The 22078-nt window shown below is 44.4% G+C and overlaps 5 protein-coding genes across 5 annotated transcripts; 2 read left to right on the top strand and 3 right to left on the bottom strand.

Annotated features, from left to right (window-relative positions):
- Window positions 1-412: 412 nt before the first annotated feature.
- On the top strand, window positions 413-2688 carry LOC121055172 (U-box domain-containing protein 39-like). Its single transcript, XM_040526998.1, has one exon. The coding sequence runs from the start codon at window positions 437-439 to the stop codon at window positions 2168-2170; it is 1734 nt and encodes a 577-aa protein (XP_040382932.1). The 5' UTR covers window positions 413-436; the 3' UTR covers window positions 2171-2688.
- A 3560-nt stretch (window positions 2689-6248) lies between these two features.
- Window positions 6249-6587, bottom strand: LOC102720732 (secreted acidic protein 1A-like). Its single transcript, XM_006660070.1, has one exon. The coding sequence runs from the start codon at window positions 6585-6587 to the stop codon at window positions 6249-6251; it is 339 nt and encodes a 112-aa protein (XP_006660133.1).
- An 812-nt stretch (window positions 6588-7399) lies between these two features.
- LOC102707512 (mitogen-activated protein kinase kinase kinase NPK1-like) lies at window positions 7400-12680 on the top strand. The gene is made up of 17 exons (XM_006659342.2): window positions 7400-7894; window positions 7984-8025; window positions 8148-8213; window positions 8303-8413; window positions 8498-8578; window positions 8676-8753; window positions 9054-9130; window positions 9501-9582; window positions 9653-9753; window positions 10407-10446; window positions 10603-10662; window positions 10741-10784; window positions 10859-10991; window positions 11101-11301; window positions 11385-11713; window positions 11819-11886; window positions 11990-12680. Exons 1-17 carry the CDS (start codon window positions 7400-7402, stop codon window positions 12073-12075), a joined length of 2094 nt encoding a protein of 697 aa, XP_006659405.1. The 3' UTR covers window positions 12076-12680.
- Window positions 12681-14215: 1535 nt separating this feature from the next.
- LOC121055222 lies at window positions 14216-15205 on the bottom strand. Its single transcript, XM_040527206.1, has one exon. It carries the CDS (start codon window positions 15077-15079, stop codon window positions 14417-14419), a length of 663 nt encoding a protein of 220 aa, XP_040383140.1. The 5' UTR covers window positions 15080-15205; the 3' UTR covers window positions 14216-14416.
- Window positions 15206-16819: 1614 nt separating this feature from the next.
- Window positions 16820-21126, bottom strand: LOC102707233 (eukaryotic translation initiation factor 3 subunit C-like). The gene is made up of 4 exons (XM_006659341.3): window positions 21032-21126; window positions 20619-20683; window positions 18661-20490; window positions 16820-18010 (listed from the first exon to the last, which is right to left on the bottom strand). Exons 2-4 carry the CDS (start codon window positions 20640-20642, stop codon window positions 17060-17062), a joined length of 2805 nt encoding a protein of 934 aa, XP_006659404.1. The 5' UTR covers window positions 20643-20683; window positions 21032-21126; the 3' UTR covers window positions 16820-17059.
- Window positions 21127-22078: the final 952 nt, after the last annotated feature.

The raw sequence follows: 22078 nt of genomic DNA, 5'->3' as shown, positions 1-22078 counted from the left end.
TATTTATTTAATTTAATGGCTATCAATTAGGCTATGGTTATATATCTTAGACCCACTAACCTATTGAGTACAAATATTTCTCGTTAGCATACCCGTGATATAAAAATCAATCTATTTATCTATTTAATAGAGTAAGGCTATTTTGAAACACATAAATTTTATAGAACTTAAAAAAAACAGTTCAACTTTCCTAATTTTCTTAAAAATCCTGGAACCGAAAAACCCATAAATATACATCGGACCTTTATCGCCATCTTTGGACCCGCAACGCAGGCGCAGCCTTCTTCTTCCTCTCCTCCGTCCCTTCCATGCTAAGTCACCTCCCGGCCCCACCTGTCAGTTCCCAACACACTACTATGCAGTAGAACTACTTAACGCCCAAAGGCCAAAGCCTCACTGGAGAAAAAGAACACACGCCGCCGCCGCCCGCCGTAGCATGGGTGCTCCACGCGCGCGGCGCTGGAAGCTGCCGCTTCCGCCCTTCCCCAGGGCCAAGCGCAAGCCGGCACCTCCGTCGCTGCCGCCGCCGCCGCCACCACTGGCTGCGGTCCCGTCCCCGCGGAAGGAGGAGGAGGAGGAGGTGGTGGTGGTGGTGGTGCCGGAGGAGTTCCTGTGCCCGATCTCCGGGAAGCCGATGGCTGACCCGGTCATCCTGCCGCCGGGGAGGACGTACGAGCGCGCATGCGTCGAGGCATGCGCGGAGCTCCAGCTCTGCCCTCCCGGGGCCTCGGTGGCTGGCGCCGCCGCCGCCGCCGCGGCCATACCAAACAACGCGCTCAAGGCGGCCATAGGGACGTTGCACGAGCGGTCGGGGCGAGCGGCGCCTGCGGCGCCTTCCGCCGCGGAGGCACGGGAGGCGGTGCTCCGCGCGGTTCCTGCGGCTGCGGTGCGGACGATGGCGGCGCCGGCTGTGCCGACGATGGTGCCCGCGAGGTCGTCGTCGAACCTGTCGTGCTCCTCCCGCGCGTCCGCCGCGTCGACGTCCTCGTCCGGGTCGTCGTCGGAGATGGCTACGGTGGAGGTTGTGGAGGTGGCGCGCGTGAAGGACGTGGCGGGTGAGAAGGAGGTGCCGGTGTCGCGGGTCGCTGAGGCGGCGGAGGAGGTGGAGGTAGTTGCTGTGGTGGTGAAGGTGGTGGAGGCAGGGGACGAGGACCAGGTGGAGACGGCTATGGCGGTGCTGCGGCGGGAGACGCGGGAGAGCGCAGAGAGGAGGCGAGCGATCTGCGTGCCGCGGCTGCTCGCCGCGCTCCGCCGCGTGCTCTTCTCCAAGCGCCACACGGCCAAGGCGCACGCTGACGCCGCCGCAGCGTTGGCCAACCTCACCATCGAGCCGGAGAACAGGGTCCCCATCGTCCGCGCGGGCGCCGTTCCGGCGCTCGTCGAGGTGCTCTCCTCGGGCACCGCCGCATCACCAGAGGCGTGCGAGCACGCGGCCGGCGCGCTCTTCGGCCTCGCGCTGCACGAGGGCAACCGCGCCGCCATCGGCGTGCTCCGCGCCGTTCCCCCGCTGCTCGACCTCCTCACGACCCGAGAGCACGCCCCGCGCGCGCGCCTCGACGCCGGCATGGCGCTGTACCACCTCTCCCTCGCCCCCGTCAACCAGTCCAAGCTCGCGCGGGCCCCCGGAGCGGCCAAGAACCTGCTCTCCATCGCGTCCGACTCCACCGCCGAGCCCATGCACATCCGCCGGCTGGCGCTCATGGTGACCTGCAACATGGCCAAGTGCGCGGAGGGCCGGGCCGCGCTGATGGACACGGGCGCGGTGGCGACGGTGTCCGCCGTCCTCTCCGACGACACCCACCGCTCCGAGCTGGAGGAGCTGTGCGTCGCGGCGTTGTACGGCATGAGCAGGGGGAACCCGCGGTTCCGGGGGCTCGCCAGAGCGGCCGGCGCGGACCGACCCCTCACCCTCATCGCCGAGCGAGCCCCCGCCGGCGAGCACAAGGAGATGGCACGGAAGGCACTGCGCGTAGTGCTGGGCCTAGGTGACTACAACGACGGCGACCTGCCGGGCTGCATGAACAGCGAGGGCAATGCCGCCGCCGGCATCGCCGCGTCATCGGCGCCGGTCCACCGCCGGCGCGCCGCGAGCTGGGCTGCTGCTCCTCCTGCCCCGTCCCCACCGAGTGATGCTCGTGATCATCACTGGCGATCAGTATGCATCGATTGAAGCTATGTTCTGGAGCTAAAAAAAAAAACTCTTTTTTGGTTATCTGCTCATCAGAGTGTTCAATCATGCTGTGTTCTCGAGTCATTTTTTGCATAATTGCTTGGTGATTTGTCACTTTGGATGGCTGGTTAAACTTACTAGAGACAGATTGTGAGTTGTTGGAATATGATGCATATATGTGTGTGTCTGCACTCTGTACTGATAATTTGTTCCATTGTGTGTCTGACAATTTGTACATAGGTGTCCATGTCTGTTTCAGTGTTGGTTGTTGCTTGCAAGTTTGTGCATGCCATTCTCTGTATAATTGCACTCTTGATTTCTTCTATGTACTGTAGTAATGGCAAAGCATAAGCATAATTTAAGGCTAAAACCCTCCTACTAATAGAATACCAAAGAGGATTATTTCTAGGTTGGTGTGAGTTGACAGTTGAATACTGGATCATCTGATAAAAGAAGAGCTTTGTCTAGATTGGTTGTCTGCTGAGCAGACTCCCAACCATAAACATAGCTTTGCTTATTGAGAGGAGGCAGTAAGGTGGTTGGACCCAATGTGTCATGCATTGCTTTGTTTTGGATGCAAGATATGGGTGTTCTTCTTGACTGGCTTACTTCCAGTGACACTGAGAGTACAATGACTCAAAACCTCTTTTATTATTTTATAACACATGGTCCTGAGTAGTGAAGACGGCACAAAAGATAAACTGATGTCTGCAAGTGCAAGTATTATGTTAAGTATTGATCGATAAGAAGAAAGTGTCCTATTATAATGGAGCTGTCCAGTGGATGTAAAAGTGCTTACTGATTAATTGATACTCTATATCATTTGGATCAACTGGAAATGCCCGTGCGAGCTGTAAAGGAGGATGGGGCTGCCTGGAACACGTTTGGCCAGCCATGGCTGTTTTTTTGTTTTATCAAAACAATATTCGTTCAAGATTTTTATTTATGTATTTTCTATTCAAGCTTTCAAAGTTGAGTCAGTTGTTTTTGTGTGTACCAAAGTTCTAAACAATGTGTATATGGGAAGCTTCCTGCAAAGTGGGCATCAAACGGATTTCTCTACCGCCTGGAGTTCTTGGGCAGATATACTTTTTTTTTATTCAATTACACAGAAGACACGAACACACACCGCTAAACATGCAAACCATACTATAACTGTATAAGCACTCATAGATGCGCTTTCTAACACATGCTCAAAGAAAGAGAAACCAAGAACAACAAATCTCTAATCTTACTGAAATCCCATTGACAATTATGCTTTAACTTTGTTAATGCAAACTTTCAAAGCTTTGAACAACATGAGGTACAATTTCTCTTTTTTTAATAACAGAAAAAACATGGCCTTTACTTCAAAAGAAACTACTACAATCAATACTTCGTAAAACCAATGCTACAACCAATAGTTTTATTATTGTGTTTTGGGAAAATAAAAAATAAACACGCTTTGTTTAACTTGTTACTCGTCCCGTCCTTCGTAAAACCATAATGAATATTTTGATTGATGTACTTGCCCCGTCATATAATTGTGTCGTGCATGTACTAAGTCGAGTTATAACTAGTGAAAATAGGATTGAATATTCCATCAGTTCCAAAATATAAACGTTTTTATCATCAGTTCCAAAATATAAACATTTTTATGATTCAAATTTTGTATCGTAATGTAAGCATAATGCTTAAAGCATTTGTAGAATGACCCTCATTATTTCAATCATTTTAATAATTTTACGGACCAAACAAATGCTTGAAAAAGGAATATAATCAATTCAAAATTTAAAAATTAACTACAATAAAATCTTTTTAACATGTTTCCTTCAAAAAGACGAAATAGGACACTCTAATCCTAGCTAACCCTTGGCAGGCCAACGGAGCTCTAATCCTGTCATGAGCCAAGTCAACACAGATACTAGCTGGGCCGGATCATCTTATTAAAATTTTGGAATATGTACGCCACTTTTACTATTGATTATTTTTTTTCAAACACGTGCGTAGTGCATGGGGGAGGATGTGTATAGGCTTTTTGACTTGTGTGCATGTTTTCAGATTATCATTCAATAATAATAACTGGATTTGATTGATAAAATTAAAATTTTCAAACATTTGATCATTATGCAGACCCTATGTATGCCTTGTCGTGAACAAGAATCCCGGACTAAATTTGGAAATATATCATTTTTGAGTGGTTTTGGACACATATACTGACTTCAAACTATTTGTGAAAATATACTTAATTCGCTGGTTGAATTGTCGACACCGTGCGTGTTGCTTGATGACTTGGCGACAATGCGGCATGTTCATGTGGACGGAGCACCGCATGGTGTCGCCCGATGAATTGACAGCGAATCCAGCATATTTTTTCCAATTTTTTTTGAAATTGGTGTATTCATGCAAAATCACGTAAAAATAGTATATTTTCATATTCAACTCCAAGAATCCCCAATTCCAAAGGAGGTTTCAAACTGACATACTACTATCAAATAAAATTCTTTAAAAAAAGCATGTGCACTACTATAAATTTATAAACTGTGATGGGCGTATGGTCAGGTTTTCCTTTTCTCCTCTAGAAAATGGATACGTGCAATCTTCAAAAATAGACACGGATCCTCTACGATACTATATAGATGCATCGATGGTTGTGGACTTGGGGCACGTTCGGCTGGTGGAAGGGAGAGGTTAAGTTATTCGGTGCGGAAAACGTAATAATATATTATTGCATAATTAATTAATTATTAAAAATATAAAATAAGTAAATATGATTTTTTAAAGCAACTTTTCTATATATATATTTTTTAAAAAATAGACCATTTAGCAGTTCATAAAACGTGTGTGTGGAAAACGAGATATCTTATCTGCCTTGTCAACGGGGCATTGGTCCCATATATCAGAGGAGTTTCTAGCCACTACGAACTTATTCTAGAATCATAAACTCGTCTCTATTCGTGTTTGGATGGTAAGAATACGCAGTCACAGAACCGAAAAACTAAACTAGATCTAATAAACTAAATCTACCAAGTTGAGAAACCTTGCCTTTTCAGGTTCTCCCTAATTAGCTACTCACCCACTCGAGAATCTCAAACTCCCTAATCCAAATCCCATGTTCAGGGAGCTTGAGATTACGAGAGGCATATATTTTAGAAGTTAATGATGAAAATATGAGAAAAACTGATATTCCAACGTCTGATTTTTAGCTCATTTTGTGTATTATATATCTATTCGTAGAATATGTAAAAAATGAACTGAACTAAAGAGTTGAGCAAAACCTGAAATAGTCGGAAACTCTCTCGAGGAGCTAAAAGATTTTATTAGATGAGTAATGCTTTATGTACTTAAAAATTTGTTACTAAACTATTTAAAGAAAAGATCCAGCCATTTAATTTATTCAACCGTGGGTATAAAAATCAAGATACATTCATGATTTGCCACGTCAGGTTTTCAAACAGTATGTAAGAATCTAAGGACAGGTTCAAAGGTAAGGACAGGTTCAAAGGTAGAACATATTATAGATTCTTGGCTGATCTACATCAAACAACAAAAACATATTTTATAATAGTACTACAAATGTATATTTAGGTATGATTGCTTTATTAATATAATAACATATTGTTTATTATAATACTTTCCTATTTATCTACCATTGTACAATAAAGTTATCTTAAATAAATACCAAGAGTCGACCCTAACCATTATCATACATAACATCGACTTTTCTCTCTCCTTCTCTCTGCTCCCTTCATGTCATCAAATTTATTTTACGTGACGATTAAGAAAAGAGTCATGTAATAAACAACTTTCTTTATGCCCTAATGACGTGTATTATTTTCCTTATTACAAATGGGGGCTGCTACGGCATAGTATACTGTTAAGCAACGGGATAAGCTCTAGTCATGTTATATTGTGTAAGTAACATGGTACTTTCTAGGTAACATGTTACCTCAAATGTATTAGACATGTTACCATATCAGGTAACATGCTATCTCATATGTATCGTATATGATACTTTAAGATAGTATACTCAAGTAACATGGTACCTTACTAAGTAACATAGTATCTCACATATATCATGTATGATACTCGAACAATATCATATCTGGTACGAATCCTCATCGTCGTCACTACCGTCGTCACGGTCGTCGCTGCCGACGCTGTAGGTGCCGTCGACCGTCGCTAGTTGCTCCCGGCCATCACCGTCGCCACTGTTGCCGCAGTCGTCACCGTCGCGGTAGTCGTCACCGTCACCACTGTTGGCGTAGTCATCGCCGTCGGGATAGTCGTCACCGTCGCCACTGTTGGCGCAATCGTCGTTGCCACAGTCACCGCCCTCGTCGTCGTCGTCGTCACTACAGCAGCCGCTGTCGTCGTCGCCGCAGCCGCTGCTGAACGACATCAAGTACTGCAACCTCAACGCCTCTACTGCATGCATGAGAACGAACAGATCGGCTAGTGCAAATGAGAAGGAAGAGAAGTAGCAGCATCGTCGTCGTTGGCGGCAGAGCTCGTGCAAATGAGAAGGAAAATAAGCATCAGAGGATCCTGTAACGGGAAGCGGGAGCCCGTTCGGTAACATTTCCGATTACAAGAAGCATCAAAGGAAAAGTGCACCAGCGGTCCCTAAACTTATATGTATGTGTCATCTAGGTCTCTGAACTCTCAAAATGTATTTTTGGTCCCCGAACTTGTCCGGGGGTGTCATATAGGTCCAAACGGGTTTCGACCCGCTCCATCACGTGGTATGCCACGGTGACGCCTATATGTTGGTGGTGTCATGTGGGTCCCACATATAGGTTTCTCTCTCCTCCTTATTCTTCTATCTCTTCTCGTAGGCGCTACCGTGGCATGCCACGTCAGCGGATGGAGTGGATCGAAGCCCGTTTGGACCTATATGACACCTTCGGACAAGTTCGGGGATCCAAAAATGCATTTTAAGAATTTAGAGACCTAGATGACGCATGCATATAAATTTAGAGATCACTGGTACACTTCACTCTTATAATTTTATAACGGAGCACAGTGGGTGGCAAGTGGGAAAGAAAGCAGTGAGCAGACGACACTTTCCCCTCCCAAATTGCAACGGTCGAGAGGGGCAATTCCGTCCCACTCCACCGCGTCCCCCGACCATTTTCAAAAAATTCCCCACTCGCTCCTCCCACCGAATCCCCCCCAATTCCCCCAATCCGATCCGCCCCCAAACCCTCGCCGTCGCCGACGATCCGCGCGGGATCCACTACCACGGCGATGCGGCGGGACGACGCCACTGGCGGCGGCGGCGGAGGCGGGTTCCAGGAGCTCTTCGACTCCGTCCGCCGCTCCATCTCCTTCCGCCCCGGGAGCAGCGCCGCCGCGCTCGACGAGCCCGCCTCCGCCTCCGCGTCCGGTGCTTCTGGTGCTGGTGCTGGTGCTGGTGGTGGTGCTTCCGGTTTGGGGTTCAGGGGGCGGATCAGCACGTGCCTCCGCAAGTCGAGGGGGATGGGGCTGCTCGGGATGGCATCCATCTCCAAGAGCCCCTCGCCCCCGCGCCGCCTCCTGCCCCCGCCCCCGCCGTCACAGTCGCTGTCGCCACAGCCCGCGGCTCGGGTGTCCGAGGGGAGAGACGGTGGCAGCGGAGTAGGAGGAGAGGAGGAGAACCCGCCGATCCGGTTTCGCAAGGGTGATCTCCTCGGGAGCGGCGCGTTCGGGTCGGTCTTCCTCGGCATGGACCTCGATTCCGGCGAGCTCCTCGCCGTCAAGCAGGTCAGGACGATTCTGCAAAAGTTGCTGATGTTTCGATCGAAGGCGATTTGTTCTGATCTGATCGGTATCGTGCCTTTTTTTGCTTGCAGGTTTTGATCGGAAGCAGCAACGCGGCGAGGGAGAAGGCCCAAGTGAGTACCTTTGCTCAACTACTTGCTTGTTTTAATTTCTCTAACCAATTTGTGCAATTATGATACTCTTCCTTGACCTCCTCTATGTTCTAAAGTGTTTATAATTGGAAAACTTTTATTAGGGACACGTAAGGGAGCTTGAGGACGAAGTGAAGCTACTCAAGAACCTCTCACATCCCAACATTGTTGTGAGTAGGCGCTACATAGCTACATTTGTTTGTGTTCTTCATTTCGGTGAAGGTGTTTGATTTTGATCTATCTGGCATGGTTTGAGCAGAGATATATTGGAACGGTGCGGGAGGAGAACTCATTAAATATTCTGCTGGAGTTTGTGCCAGGAGGATCGATCCAGTCACTCCTTGGGAGGCTCGGATCATTCCCTGAGGCTGTAAGTACTAATTGTTATGTATCTACTATATTTGATAATTTAACCACTACAGAGCGGTTTTGATTGAATGTATTTGCTTATCAGGTCATCAGGAAATACACTAAACAAATTTTGCATGGTCTGGAGTATTTACATCGCAATGGAATCATACACAGGGATATAAAGGCATGAAGAGTATTTGAATCTTGTTGCCTTGAATGCTTTTGTTGCATGGACTATGAACTGATAATGTGGGATTACTATATTTTTTTTTCATTTTCAGGGAGCTAATATACTAGTTGACAATAAAGGATGCATTAAGCTTGCAGATTTTGGGGCATCTAAGCAAGTGGAGAAGTTGGTGAGTAGATGGACTAATTTTTTAATTCGTTTGGTGTGGTAGAGTCAAGTTTGCTTATTTGTTCAACTATTTATTAGCTTTAAAGTTAACTTTTTAGATGCCAGGTTTACCTTACATTTCCCTTTTTATCCATAGAATCCTAGTATTCACTTAAAAGGAAAAACAGTAGGACACTGGAACACACTTCATCACTTCACAGGGCAGGGTTCTGCTGCTTGTTGTGTCCTTTGAATGTGGGATCATCTTTACTGTTATGTTTCACGTATTTATATTTTTCTTTGCACACTATTAACTTTTCAGGCGACCACAGCGAAAACAATGAAAGGAACACCATATTGGATGGCCCCAGAAGTAATTGTTGGGAGTGGGCATGACTTGTAAGTGGAAAAGCTCTCTCCCTCATTATTATAGTTAACTAGCATTTTCATTGCTAGATCCTTAGTGATGTTTGTGATCCTCTCGCTTTCTTATTTCTTTAAGAACAAGAATAACCATAAACTAATGTTGGGGGCTATAGAAGATGACTTGTTTTGTGAAAAAAAATCTTAAAGCAGGTAACATACATGCTACAAGAAATGGAATGTTGCAATTAGCTGATTGCTTTTTCTAGCCCCAATGGCCATTTATAGTTGCCATTTCATTACTCATTAGTGGAAAGGTTTCATCAAGTTTGCTGTTTGATACCATATCCAGAAACTATATGATGGTTTTGTTTCTTGAATTAATCCTTGTTATCTATATCTGCAGTTCAGCTGATATATGGAGTGTCGGATGCACTGTAATTGAAATGGCAACTGGTAAAACTCCGTGGAATCAGGAAATTCAAGAGGTAAATTTTGGCATCAGCATTTACAAAAATACTTATAACCATTGCTTAGTCCTGACAATCGCTATTTCAGGTTTCTCTTCTGTATTACGTTGGGACAACAAAGTCGCACCCACCAATACCAGAGCATCTTTCCCCAGAAGCCAAGGATTTTCTGTTAAAATGCTTACAGAAGTATGACTACAATCACACTTTCGAATTTAAATGACTATTGCCAAAAAAAATGGACTATAAAATTTGAACATGTTATTCTCAAGGCTGTTCATCCACAAAGAGGAACAAAAATCGATATGGACAATCTAGTAAGAAGCGCTGAGATAATTTGGTCATGCTAACTTAGTAATCTGTTATAGCTGTAGTTAAACATGAATACTCCAATGGGTTGTGAATTCCTAGAATTGCATATGCAGAAATAAAACGCTCTGTGTATTCGAAGTTGTGAAAATCGAAGGTAACATCCATCTGATAGTGAACTGCATTACACCCTAATGGTGTGATAGCTTTATATATTCTTGTCATAACCTATTCCTAGTGAGCCAGGTTATATACAACTTATGTTTTCCATTGTAATTCATTACTCTTAGGTAATTGCTTGGAGCTTAATTCTTGTCATTTCTAGGTAAAGTTTACAAATGGTAATTATGCAACAAATTCCATTGAACACCTGCTGTTAATTGGACAATGCATACATAAAACTACGCAGACAAATCCTGGAGTATGAACAAAATAGGAATTAGGCAAACAGCACAAGTCACATTTCCTGCATTTGCTAACTATAATTAGTAAGTACCATTCCATTGCCTTGACCAATTTGCTTCTCTTTTCAGGGAACCAGAATTGAGATCTACTGCATCAGACTTATTACTGGTATGGTAATCTCTCTCTCTCTCTTTTTTTTTTTTTGCATTTTAGCTGTTGGGGATAAGTTTCTCTCTCTTGCATTTCAGCTGTTGGGGATGTTCTCTGGCTGTAATGGTATGTTATTGTACTTCTTGAAGACTAATGCCACATTTTTTTTCCCAGCACCCGTTTGTTACAGGAGGATTGGAAGATCTTCATCAGGTTAATCATGCAATGAACAAGGTTGGATTACAATAAACTTTTTTTTTTACTCATCTGTTTGTCCCAAACTGTAAATCTAAGCAAATATTGTACTCACAGGAAACCTCTGAGCTTCCTTTGTATGATGTTCCAACTGGTGACCTGTAAGTACCTTGTAATCCTGAGCCAGGCAGATCGTTCATCTTCAGTTTGACTGAACAAATTCTTCAACTTGTAGGGGCTTGAATCATTCTGGCAACTTATGCACCTTGAATTCCTATAAGTCATCAGACACCAGACCAATATGGGATGGGCACAGCGAGGATGACATGTGTCAGTTTGCTGACAATGACGTAGTAATGGTTGGATCAGTAAGTATCCGTGCCTATTCCCGATTACATTAGCCTTAAATTTTAGTTCGTACACAAAATGCACATTTATCCCTAAATGGTATCTTATAGTACATGATGTCATTTCCAGAGCTTCAACCCAATGTCTGAACCATTTGATGATTGGGAAAGCCCAGAACAAAAATCTAGTCAACCAAGGGAATTTGGAGGATTAGCCAAACATGTTGAAAGTAACATGTCTGAAAATGATTTTACTTTCCCATGCGAGGGAGGCTGTGAAGAGGATGATGAAGTCACAGAATCAAAAATAAAGGAATTTCTGGATGAAAAGGTATTTTCATGGTTTGACGGAATCATTTTTACTGCATTTCCACTTGTCCTTACTCTACTTTTTTTTTCTTTTGCATTTTACAGGCCATAGATCTAAAGAAACTGCAGACACCTTTGTATGAGTTCTACAACACAGTGAATGCTGGACTTTCTCAAAGAGTTAGTGATACCTGCCAAGTAAACAACATAACTAATTCCCAATTGCCCCCTCGAGGAAGATCACCTCCAGTTAAGATGGAGGGAATTGCAGCGGTAGAACCAAACTGCGATATTCTGCAGAGTGCTAGTCCAAAGAGTTGCACTAGGCGTTTCTCAAGAAGTGGTGTGGAGAATGGTCGAATTTTGAGAGAAATAGCTTCTCCTCAACTTAACAAGTTTGAGGACAAGGTCCATGATATTCAAGACCATCCCAGGTTTGTTTGGAGTAGATTGCCCAGCAATCATTTTACAGTTATATGCTCCACTCTTGTGATTTAGTCAATACATGGTTTTAATAGCTGACCTATTATTTTTTGCAGCATCAGCTTTTCGGAAAGACAGAAGAAGTGGAAGGAAGAGTTGGACCAAGAACTCGAGATCGGGAGGGGTAAATGACAAACACTTTACTGTCTACAATCTATATTTACATGAATAATTGTTACTGGTTTACAAATGTTTATCGTGTTCATTTCGTTTCTGAATTCCAACAGTGATGAGGTTGAGTAGCTTCGGTAAAGCACCATCGCCAAAGAGTCGAGGGCTGACCAGGAAACGGGATCGCCATCCTGTCTACTGAATTGAAATGGGAATATCACCGGACAAGACTAATGGTGATTTGAGTTACTTGACTATAACTGTACAATGTCAGCGATTGGTGGCCATACTAGTACAGTTCATTGCCTTGCCACTCGTGTGACCCTAACAAAAACCTCCGTAGCTGCCAAAATCCATTTGGTGCATTTGAGTCTGGTGAAGGCCTTTCTAAGTGGTCATTGGATTTGAAAAGGTCAGGCTGTCACGATCTGGCCACAGTTTGGCGGCAAGGTTCGTCTGCTACAATCTGCAGCCTTGTGTTAAAACGATGCCTTGGCGATTTTGGGAGCCCCTGGTGTGATGTTTTCTTTGGCAGGATGGCTTATGCTCAGAAGGAATTGTTGTACCTTCTCTCTTTTGCCTTTTCTCTTTTGTTTATGTTCTTGTAAGCAAGATACGCCGAGAGCTTGCCTTTTGCGAGCATGTAATAAGCAATGTAATGCTGAGTGTGTTATCATCGAGAATGTAGGGTGCGTTTTGCAATCTATGAGCATAACGCATGCTATTTGACTCAAATTTGTTCAACCTACAGAGAACAAGTATGCTACAGTGGTTCAATATACGCTGTATTCATGATACTATTGCAATCAGGCAATTTTTGCTATGACATTGTGACTTTGCGGTTTTAGCTTTTTAGGACATCACATAAGTGACTTTTAAAAAAGGCACCTAATATATGTGCCTAGAGTTATTCAGGACTTTCACACGGTCTCTATCATATTCAACCAGAAATGAATATTCTAATAGAGTAGATGTCCACGAGCTAATTTTTTTATGTCTACGGGGTATCTTTCCCTCAAAAGTCAGTTAGTGTGGCGTCCTACGACTAAAAATGTGAAGTCATGATTGCTAGACAAGGGCGCTACACTTCTTAACTAGGTGAAAACTGTACAGGAGACAATGGTCAGAAAACGGACAGCATCAGCTATCTCAAATCTGCCAAAAAAAAAAAGGATATATCATATGTAGGAGAACATCTAAATTAGTTCAAATTTCTGTTTGTGGTTTGCGCGTGTTGCTAGTAACAACACTATTTTACATCAGTATGCAACTTTTAAAGTGGGGATTATCCAAGCAATCTAGATGAGTTCAAACACTATTAGTCTTCCATTAGTGCTACACATCCACAAGGCATCCTTGTGCATCACATCTAAAAGACATTGTCATTAGTCATGTATTTACCCGCACACATTACCACTGTGAAGAATGAGGATGCACTGATGCAGCCAGCAACATCCGTAGGATGCAACATGTTAACTTCATTGCTTCACACTTTGATCTGGAATGCACCATGGGAAATTAAGGACCAAATGGTATCAATAGCAAACTGAAGAATTAGATCATTGAGCAAAAAGTTGATATTCCCAGACTCTGACCAAAATGCATTAGTCTTTGCCAGAAGCATTAAGCTTGTTAAGAAATGAGAATAGCTCCCATGACCCTTGCTAATCCAGAGCTACTTCCCCTTTGTCTCAAAGAAGCCATCAACGAGAAACCTATAACTAATTAAGAAACCTAATTAAGCCTAACTTACTTTAGCATCCAAGTTTAAAATTGCCGGTAACATAACTTGATAACTTGATTTCATGTTTACTAGTAGTGCAAAAGATGAGGAGACCCGGCTCTATCCTATGCATTCCCTGGCGTTCCTCTGTCGTTTCGGGTTCCGGTGATCGTCGTCACCTGGGTAGCCTCCTTCTTGGTCGTCTTCATTGCCCACACTGTACTCACTACCTCGAGATATTATATAATATCATGTATCTTAAGATATCAGAATTTTATAATAAATTTAGTAAAAATTAATTTATTTACTAAGAGTCGACTATGAGGTGTTAGCATGTATATCAACAGCTCTTGTTATCTCCCCTATATTTTCTTTGTATCATTATATTTGTTTGGGTGACTATGAAGAGAGCTAGGCTAATAATCAACTTTGGATGTGCCCTTACAATTGCATTTAGACCAAAGCTAAAATGCAATTATTCCATACTAACACGATCCAGTAAAAGATTGGTAACATCTTTGTGTATGTCGGTGGGTTGATACATATTTACAAACGAAAATAATTTATGAATAAAACATTTATATAAGTATTATTCGTGATAAAAAGGCAAGGTCGGTAAATAAACTTAAAAAAAAAACTCTAAATCAACTCTAAATTTAAAATTAAAAGTTTAAATTTTAACTTTTAAGCATAAATTGTTAACAAGTACGTAAACAACTGTAAGTCTGCGACCACTAAATAGCGTAAAAGTAACTGCTTGGAACTAAGCAATCAGGAAAGCCATGACGACGCTCGTCGGCGGCCGTCGTTCCGGCCACGATCAAGCTTTGCAGTTGCCGGAATGGTGTCCCGGCTGGCCGCAGTTCCAGCACCTGTCATGGAGCTCCATGTCCTCCCGGCAGACGCGGCGCGCCTCCATGAACCGGGCGACGTGCCAGATGTCGTGCATGCTCGTGCCGCCGCCGGCGCCGCCGGAGCGCGCCGAGGCCGGCCCGCCCACGTTCTCCGGGAGCATCTCGCACAGCGTGTAGGCCAGGTCCTCGTCGCCGAGCGGGAACCTTGCGGCGGCGTTGAGGGCCTCGGCGTGCGCGACCTGCTCCAGCAGCGGCGCGCCCTCGCGGAACTCGAGGTCGTCGAACATCCTGCGCGCGACGCCGCCCGTTGCGCCGGGCACGTCGTAGGTGCGCGCCACGGCCTCCCACGCCGCCCTGGCGGTGCCGTGGCGGACGTAGTCCGGGAAGATGCGGTCGGAGAGCGCCGCCAGTATGTGGCCGCGGCACACCGCGTCGTCGCGCGCCCACTTCCGCCTCGCGGCCGCCGTCTCGCCGTCCTCCTCGGCTCCCCCCGCCGCCGCCGGTGGCGGCGGCGGGTCGGCGGAGAGGACGTGGGCGACGCCGGCCGTGTGGAAGCGGAGGAGCATCGACTCCTTCCACCGGAGGTACCCCTCCGCGCCGTTGAGCGGCTTGACGGTCGTCGCGGCCATCGCGCGAAGAGAAGAGCCGACGAGACAACCAACAGCGACGGCCGGCGAACGTGTTCTTGGCGAAGTCGTCGGCCGCCGGCTCGCCGCAAATCTTTCACCCAGTCACTACGGCTTCTATAGTGGAGCCACTCCTCGCTGATTGCGGTGCACACGTCCTGAAGCAGTTATATAATCCCGATTTTTCTGCAAGACTGAATGCTGATTTTCCGTTGTGATTATATTGATACGAAACCACGCCGACTTTGAATTTCAAAAATAGCACAAGTTTGTTATAGGAGAGTCTAGGCATAAATATTTGGTAAAGGATTGTTTGTCCAAGATTCCACGGTTTTTATGGGTTAAAAACGTACAAATGTAACTATGATATATGATATAATTATAGGGTATCTGCGTTGGACTTATATTATTTACTATTATGTCATTATCATTACAGTCACTAACATGTAAAGTCATAATAAAAAATAGTATCCACGTATCACTGACTAATGTCACTATCATAATAATAAAATAATTTAAATCCAACTACACCGTAAATAAAGTGTAAGTTATAGGTAACTTGTATTTGACATTCATAAGGAACATGCTGAAATTTATAAAGAACACATAGTAGCACGAAATCTCAATGCATCTGACGATCTAGAATACATAAGTTTTCTCCACCGATTTTCTTTCGACAGAACTACAGCAAAGCTGTTTAAGGTGAGCTGTGGTTAAACTTTTGCATAAATAATTTTTGAAATATTCAGTTCGAAAACATAAAAATATGTTGAAAGGACTTTAGTTCTTGTCTAGACTTAGAATGTCCGGTGAATAATTTAGATTGAACCAAGATGTGATGGAAGATGCATCGCTAACAAAATCAATTAACCACAAAGTAGACCGAGCAATATAAAATACAATAATGGAAAAAGCACAATAGAGACGAAGACAAACAATTTGTTTATAGGATTCTCCACCAAGAATTATACGTTTCCGTTAAGGGAATTCTCTAGGAAGTCAGGCTAATTTCAACCGGTTTTCTCACTTCATTATCTTGTGTCTTCCTTCGAGGAGGCGAAGCCAAGAATTTCACAAACTTTCTTGTGATCATCACAACCTCGAGGGCTTACCGACCAATCCTATATAGATGAAGTTTGGGCATGATATGAAGTTGAATAGGGTTCTATTGATCTTACGTTCATGCTTTTCTTTAGCTCGGTGATTGTTTCGGTTTTTCGAGTAAGAAGCCAAACGACATATTTTCAAACGAAAAACAATTTGTGAATAAAATTTCTGTATATGTATTCTTAGCAATTTAAAAGCTAAAGCTAGAAAATAAATTTTGATGAAAAAAATTTAAAATTAACTTTAATATTAAAGTTAAAAAATTTAAATTTTAGCTTATAAGTATAAGTGGAAAGATGGAGGTATAAATCTTAGCCACAGGTAAAGTGGCAAGCTCGTAATCTGTTGGCCATCAACCAAGGCCTAGCATCAGAGGAAACGCTTCCTCTCAAAAAATAAATAATCTTAAATAAAATACGCTTATTTAAGGAGTAACAGGAAACACGCTTAAATAAAAAAAATGCAAACAAAGTCCGAAGCAAACGGCTGGCATATGCGAAATCCCATAATCCACAAATAGGCGCAGCCGCGTAGCTGGCAATACGAAATCACAATATCGCTTCATGTGTTCAGCCATGGACCTTCAGGTACAACACTACCCCAGCTCAAAATCCAACAACGCAATCACACATCCCAGAAACAAATAACGCGAGGTTGGAAGTATATAACAGTAGAAAATAGTGGCACCATGATATCAAATATAGGAGTGAATACATGGTCCTCACTCCCATGGTACTAAAGACCAGTTTTTAAGTTGCAACGAGATCAAGAAAACAAGGGTTCAGAACAGATGAGACTTCAAAAATGCAAGAAACTTGGTCAGTGCTTCAAAACTTCTACTTTGGCCTTAAAAACTGTCCTGGAGAACTTTGTCCTCTAACCTCTCCCAGACCTGTTCAGGCTCACCATGCGGGCACCAGCATCACCTCCTCTTGCCATTGAACCGGACTGCATGCGAGACCTTCCATCTTGGAAGCGTGAACCACCACCATAACCTCCACGGGAACCCTGACTACCCCTGTCCCTCTGGTACCCACCACCTCTTCCAGAGCCTCCACCTCTGCCAGCATAGCCAGACCTCCCGCCGCCTTGCCGCCCTTGTGATGATAGGAAGTTCTCCTGCCACCTCCCCATGTTGGATGAGTCTTGAGCATCACCCCTGCGCCTGGGCGGTGCCCCCTCAAGGGTACCACCAGTTTTAGCCTCATATGCCCTCTCATTGCTCTCGACAAGGACAGAGAGCTTATCAGCCATCTGGAAGAGTAGTCCCTGAAGCCTAGTTTGATCAACATTGTGGAAAATAATGCACTTGGTTGGTTGATCCCAGCTGGCATGAAGCTCTTCGTGCATCATCATCTTGCTAACAGTGCTGTGAGCTTGTTGCTCACTAAGGTCAAACATTGTAGTGAGCTGGCCAAGGCTCAGGGACTCGTAGCAAGAAGAGTATGAAAAGAGATAGGTTCTAAGAGCTGCTTCTTTGATCTTAAGTTTCAGAATCTCAAGAACATGCTCCCTGTTCCTCAAAAGCTTCCAGATCTCCAGCGAGTTAATGACATCAAAAGCCTTCTGGTAGTCACCCTTGCTGAGGGCCCTCGTTGCAGCCATTACATGGTCCCTTACATTTTCTGGCGGCCCAACAAAAGTCTGCCTCTCACTGATTTCAAGAAGCCTGCGGAATGTTCTGTTCATAAATCTCCTCTTATCATATGTACTGGCAGCCATATTGGGGACTTCAATCAGCATGGCGCAAATCAAGTGTGTAGCTTCCAAAAGTTCAAGGTTTATATGCATATGGTAAGGCATCTGCCTTCTCCTTTCAAGCCTTTCCTGCAGGTTAGAGCAATAACGATATTAGCACTTATGATCAAAAGGGCAAAAGATGTATAGCACCTCGTTAAACTACCATTCAAGAATAAATAAATAATTTAACTAGAATAAAGTCAGCTCTGGGATTACTACAGTCGTCCAGCATATATCTCAAAATTTTCTAGGTCAAGATAACAAAAATAAAGTGGCAAATAAATTTCCATGTAGACCATGGTTGTTAAGGCGGCAAGGTCACGTTAGGCAACCAAACCTCGCCTTATCGCTGGCTATTCCACAATCTACATGATTAGCAGCGATTAGACAGGTAGAAAGAAAATTAGCCTAGCAGACCATCCCACAGAGCCCAATAACCTTCATGTCAGTCCAAGTTCAAAGAGAAAAGAGATAAACCTTAAAACAGTGCTAGGTGTGTCTCTACTCTCACAGCAACAAGTCAAAAATAATAATAAACATATGGTGGAGAAATGCAAGAACATATACAATATACATGTTAGAAATACGACAATGATAGCTAATTCCAGTGCAGGATGTTATTTACGGTGATCTCTTTCCGACAAAACAACTGTATTGTGATTTGTGAGGTGAAGTGCCATGTGTACAGGTAATATGAGAAAAAGGCAGTACATATTGCAGAAAGTTCAGAAGAAAACCTGTTCAGGAGTTTTTTCATGGTATCGGCTTTGCTGCACACCTTGTGCAAGCAACTCCTTCACTCTCCCAGTTGAATATAGCTCAGACAAGCAACCATGAGCTTCGATTATCAAACCAGCCCTAAAAGCAGACAGCCCCAGCTGCGCCATGACTCTGTTGAACAATATCTGTGACGATATGTCCATGAGTTGAACTCCATCTTGCAAATGGCTCATTAAAAGCAAGTCAGAAGCCACATAAAATTCATCAGAGATAGCATGGTGATAGATATCACATAGCATTGCGCGGGCTTTGGTCCTTTCATCTCCATACTTGTAAATCACAGACATCAACGCATCCATCAGAGCTCTGCCACTCTCTGGAAAAGTAGGCTTCCTAGGCACAACCTCAGGGATCACAACAAATGGTGGAGGCCCCCTATTGTCATCAGTTCCTTGATGCTCCTCGTCAGCCTCTGCATCTTCATCCTCCCTACTTTCTTCATCCTGTTCTGCCAGCTTTCTCATTGCATCATATACTCCTTGAGGTTTGTAATAAACCAATTCAACACGACGCAGTGCAACCTTAGCTTCAGCCTTAAAGTTACCGACACATTCGAGGTAATCTTGGACATTCTGTGCAACAACCAAAAATAAAGGTTCATCCCTGAGCCTTTGAACATAGTCTTTTGTATATGGATCAGTGCACTGCAGGCTTTTAAAAAATTCAGAATCCAGTCTCTCCAGGAATGCAACCAGATCACCCGTCACATGGATTTTTCCATCATAGTCAGCACCCTTCTGAGTTTCCTTCTCGTCAGGCTCCACGGAAGTGTCTACTACAATATTAGGATATTGTTGCAGTATATCAAGCACAAGAAGCATGTTATTAACACATTTCTTCCACATGTTAACTGGCATGTGACCTAGTAAGCTAGGATTCACATCAAATTGGGCAGAAATAACATGAAAGAGAATTTCAAGTTTCTGAGCAGGTGTTTTTGCCACACGGGTCAAAAAAGTCAGCTGCTCAACACGCTCAACCCTCCCTGTGCCTTTTTTACCCCTTGATGCCACAATCTCCTTGAGTTTTTTATCAACAATATCCCATGTAATTTCACTTGGGTCTTTCAAAAACTGCTTGTCCATAAGCTTGTCTTTCTTGCTCAGCTTCTTTTCCCAGGCTCCACCATCCTGGTCACCCTCCTCCTCATCATCTCCTTCCTCCTCTGATTCAGACATAGCAATCTTTTCAGGATCCTCGATGTCTGCATCACTATCCAAATCATCTGTGTCATCATCCACATCCTTGTCTTCCAAATCATCATCCTCAAAACGCTCTGGATGCTCTCTGCACTCATGGACCAGGTTCTCGTACTGCTTGTTGTTCTTCTTTAGTTTTTGTTTCATCGCGTTGAGTGCCTTTGCGTTGCTGCTGCTCATCTTCTTCTTGGCCTCTTTATTTGCAAGTGCCTCAGCTAGGAAGTCCTCCAGTAACACAAGAGCCTTGATATACATATTTGGAACTGTGGTGGATTCGTTGACACGAACCACCTTCTCAAGCTGCTTGTTGAGCTTCTCAAAACTCTCTTGCAAGTTCACCCAGTCATTGATCTTCATTGCATTACGCATCTGATCAACAGTAATTTTCAACTCTTCATTGCGCTTATCCTTCAAGGAGCGAACGACACGCTGACCAGAATCTGACTCGTCACTGTCGCTCGCGTTAGTAGACCTCAAATAGCGGTTCTGGTTTCCGGAGCGCCCCCCGGCATCACCGCCTTCATCTTCACTTTCACTTCCTGATTCTGATTCGATATCCTGCTCTTCCTCCTCGGAGTCGCTGTCTCCCTACAGTTGGATAGATCCACACAAGAGGTATAAAATTATCGCAAACTGGTTCTATAGTACTACCTATTACTGCAATATTGATGCAAAGAAGCTTCAGTGCTGGCGCGTATCAAAAGGCAAGTAAGTACCTGTCCCCAGAAACGGGATGCCATGGCTGCTGCTCGTTTTCTTTTACTTCTGCTGGCTTCAAGCTCTGGTGAAGAATTATAATCAAGAAAAATGACACAATATTATAATTAACCCTGACATGAAAAACAAGGTGGATGAACACTAACCAAACCGATAAAACAAAATCTACGGAACAAAATTTCCCTAAAACATGAAGCGTGTCCTATGGAAGCACAATGGGCAAAGCACCACCACCACCAAATCGTTGCATGGATATGGATCAGTGAAAAGAGCAAACAACCAGAGGAATCGCGCTCGCTACGACGCTAGGCGAGGAAATCGCTACGTACTACCGATCCGGCTCCGGATTTTACACAGGTGGATTGCACCGCGAGATGGGTCGAGAGAGAAGGGGGGGGGGGGAGGGAGGTACCTCGCCGCGGGAGGGGACGCCCTGTCGATCGGAGTGGAGCGGCGAGGCGAGGCGGCGCGGGGAGAAGAGAGGAGAGCGGCGGCGGCGGAGGCGGCGTGGAGTAGGGGAGGTTTAGGGTTGCGAGTCGCGTCTCCTGCGAAGGAGGAAGTGCGGGTCGCGATTTGGGCCCGGCCCATCGAGCCGTGAGTGTTACGGCCCATCGAAACGGGGACCGCCTGGGCTTCTCGTTTTCTGATCAATCCATAGGGAAAAGTCTACACTAGGTCCCTCAGATGTCGGTCGAATTTCATTCACGTTCCTCAAACGCAAAACCGGTTATGAAACGTGCCCCAACTTCTAATAGCAGTGTAAATCGAGTCCCTCGATTACGAGTGTAAATAATCCTGGAACTCGAGAAACCGTGAAGAATTTCTTCCAGTTTGCCGCTTCGGTGACTTCTTTCCTCTCTGATGGAATAAATCTATATATTTCTTTCAGCTGGGTAACATTGCAATGTGATTATTATTTTATTTAATTTCAGTCTCACTGTTTATTTATTATCATGCTGGTTCCACATCTAGTACTCCTATTTCTTAAGTTAGTATTATGCATGTTTTATTATACATGTTTTACATTTACTTTATGCATATATAGTTGCTATGTGTTTGGTATCTAAGGCTCAGTTCGTTCCTGTAAAACCAAAAGAGGAAAAGAGACAAAAACGATTTTAGCGTACGTGCTTCCTAAACTTTTAAGTTAATTTGAGCTAAAAACAAATTCCTGCGCCGACGCAGCCCGATCCCCGTCGCCGCCGTTGCTTCCTACGCCACAGACGCCTGCTGGTGCAGATGCCGCCGCTGCAACAAGTGGTGGTGCGCTATGTAGCAAACAAAGAAATTAACAAGAAGATAGAAAGAAACTGAAAGGAGGATGCCACTAGATTCCAGTGGGCCAATTCATGGTATTATTTCAGAAGCTTATTTGTTTTGTTGGTTAGGTTAGGACGTGTTTGGTTCGTGGACGAGAGGTTGGATGAGTTGGATATTTCCCTGGATTGCATGATGAGTT

This window comes from Oryza brachyantha, chromosome 8 (genome assembly GCF_000231095.2).
Source record: "Oryza brachyantha chromosome 8, ObraRS2, whole genome shotgun sequence".
Classification (NCBI taxonomy): Eukaryota; Viridiplantae; Streptophyta; class Magnoliopsida; order Poales; family Poaceae; genus Oryza; species Oryza brachyantha.
The sequence above is the reverse complement of the archived record's forward strand: the minus strand, read 5'-3'. Positions and strand labels throughout refer to the sequence as shown.

Excerpts from the sequence above, each read along its gene's own strand:
- LOC102707233 (XM_006659341.3), bottom strand. The coding sequence starts at position 20,642 with ATGGCATCCCGTTTCTGGGGACAG. Across the intron at positions 20,491-20,618 it reads CATCCCGTTTCTGGGGACAG|GGAGACAGCGACTCCGAGGA; the intron begins GTACTTACTTGC and ends ATCCAACTGTAG. Across the intron at positions 18,011-18,660 it reads ATGAAAAAACTCCTGAACAG|GAAAGGCTTGAAAGGAGAAG; the intron begins GTTTTCTTCTGA and ends TCTAACCTGCAG.
- LOC102707512 (XM_006659342.2), top strand. The coding sequence starts at position 7,400 with ATGCGGCGGGACGACGCCACTGGCGGCGGCGGCGGAGGCGGGTTCCAG. Across the intron at positions 9,754-10,406 it reads CTGTTAAAATGCTTACAGAA|GGAACCAGAATTGAGATCTA; the intron begins GTATGACTACAA and ends TTCTCTTTTCAG. Across the intron at positions 11,714-11,818 it reads GATATTCAAGACCATCCCAG|CATCAGCTTTTCGGAAAGAC; the intron begins GTTTGTTTGGAG and ends TATTTTTTGCAG.
- LOC102720732 (XM_006660070.1), bottom strand. The coding sequence starts at position 6,587 with ATGCATGCAGTAGAGGCGTTGAGGTTGCAGTACTTGATGTCGTTCAGC.
- LOC121055172 (XM_040526998.1), top strand. The coding sequence starts at position 437 with ATGGGTGCTCCACGCGCGCGGCGCTGGAAGCTGCCGCTTCCGCCCTTC.
- LOC121055222 (XM_040527206.1), bottom strand. The coding sequence starts at position 15,079 with ATGGCCGCGACGACCGTCAAGCCGCTCAACGGCGCGGAGGGGTACCTC.